Source organism: Nycticebus coucang, chromosome 14, assembly GCF_027406575.1.
Source record: "Nycticebus coucang isolate mNycCou1 chromosome 14, mNycCou1.pri, whole genome shotgun sequence".
In the NCBI taxonomy this organism is placed as follows: domain Eukaryota; kingdom Metazoa; phylum Chordata; class Mammalia; order Primates; family Lorisidae; genus Nycticebus; species Nycticebus coucang.
Genome location: NC_069793.1, coordinates 15,780,864 through 15,782,322, shown reverse-complemented (window position 1 = coordinate 15,782,322; position 1,459 = coordinate 15,780,864). Strand labels below are relative to the sequence as shown.

General features: G+C 42.2%; 1 protein-coding gene across 1 annotated transcript; it reads left to right on the top strand.

Annotated features, from left to right (window-relative positions):
- Window positions 1–227: 227 nt before the first annotated feature.
- LOC128566033 (olfactory receptor 1019) lies at window positions 228–1,199 on the top strand. Its single transcript, XM_053562939.1, has one exon. It carries the CDS (start codon window positions 246–248, stop codon window positions 1,176–1,178), a length of 933 nt encoding a protein of 310 aa, XP_053418914.1. The 5' UTR covers window positions 228–245; the 3' UTR covers window positions 1,179–1,199.
- The last annotated feature ends 260 nt before the right edge of the window (window positions 1,200–1,459 follow it).

The window sequence follows — 1,459 nt, the reverse complement described above, 5'->3', positions numbered from 1 at the left end:
GCTGTGACTGGGCATGTACAGAGAAGTTACCCTACTGATCACAGAATGTAATTAACAGAAGGATGTTTTTTTAATTACTCATAATAATAGAGCCTTCATTTACTGTAGAAATACAAGTATACCCCACCTTTTTTTACAACTTCTCTAGCATATGATTGCTTATCTTTAGCTTGAATATTTACAGTGACAGAGAATTTACTGCTCTCATCAATAAATCAATCCCAGCTATACATACAAGTGGAGCAATGGATAAAGAAAACCACTCAGTGGTGACTGAGTTTATCTTTATGGGCATCACTCAAGACCCTCAGCTGCAGATCATCTTCTTTGTGGTCTTCCTCATTGTCTACCTGGTCAATGTCATAGGGAACATTGGTATGATCATCCTGATTATAACAGACACTCAGCTTCACACACCCATGTATTTTTTCCTCTGCAACCTCTCCTTTGTTGACCTGGGCTACTCCACGGCCATTGCCCCGAGGATGCTGGCTGACTTCCTAACAAAGCACAGAGTAATTTCCTTCTCCAGTTGTGCCACCCAGTTTGCTTTCTTTGTGGGTTTTGTAGACGCTGAGTGCTATGTCCTGGCTGCCATGGCCTATGATCGATTTGTGGCCATCTGTCGGCCCCTCCACTACACCACCCTCATGTCCAAGAGGGTCTGCTTGGCCCTCATGCTGGGCTCATATCTGTCTGGTCTGGTGAGTTTAATAGCCCACACTTCCCTCACCTTCAGCCTCAGCTACTGCGGCTCCAATATCATCAACCACTTCTTCTGTGAAATCCCACCACTCCTGGCCCTCTCTTGTTCAGACACCTACATTAGTGAGATCTTGCTCTTTAGCCTGTGTGGCTTCATTGAATTCAGCACTATACTCATCATCTTCATCTCCTATGCCTTCATCCTCGTTGCAATCATCAGAATGCGCACAGGTGAAGGCCGCCTGAAGGCTTTCTCCACTTGTGGGTCTCATCTCACTGGCGTCACCCTTTTCTATGGCACGGTCATGTTCATGTACCTACGGCCAACATCCAGCTACTCCCTGGACCAAGACAAGTGGGCTTCTGTGTTCTACACTGTCATTATCCCCATGCTGAATCCCTTGATCTACAGTTTGCGGAACAAGGACGTAAAAGCCGCTTTCCAAAAACTAATTGGGAAAAAATCTCAATAATAATTTAAAAAGTAAAAATCTGCTTTTACGACAGGCAGATGATAATGGCAAAAAGATAATGGCAGGAGATAAAAGATAAAAATAATTTTCCAATAAATACTTCCAAGTTGCCATCACCTCATTGAACAAACCTTACGTTCTGAAGGTTTTTCTGCAAACTTCAACTCTATAACCTGAAAGAAACATTAACTCAATTAATATTTTTGAAAGACACACTGAGCAAGATGTACTAGGGTTTTGTTTTTTTTTTAATTTAAAGTTTGTTTACATAGTGATTGGAA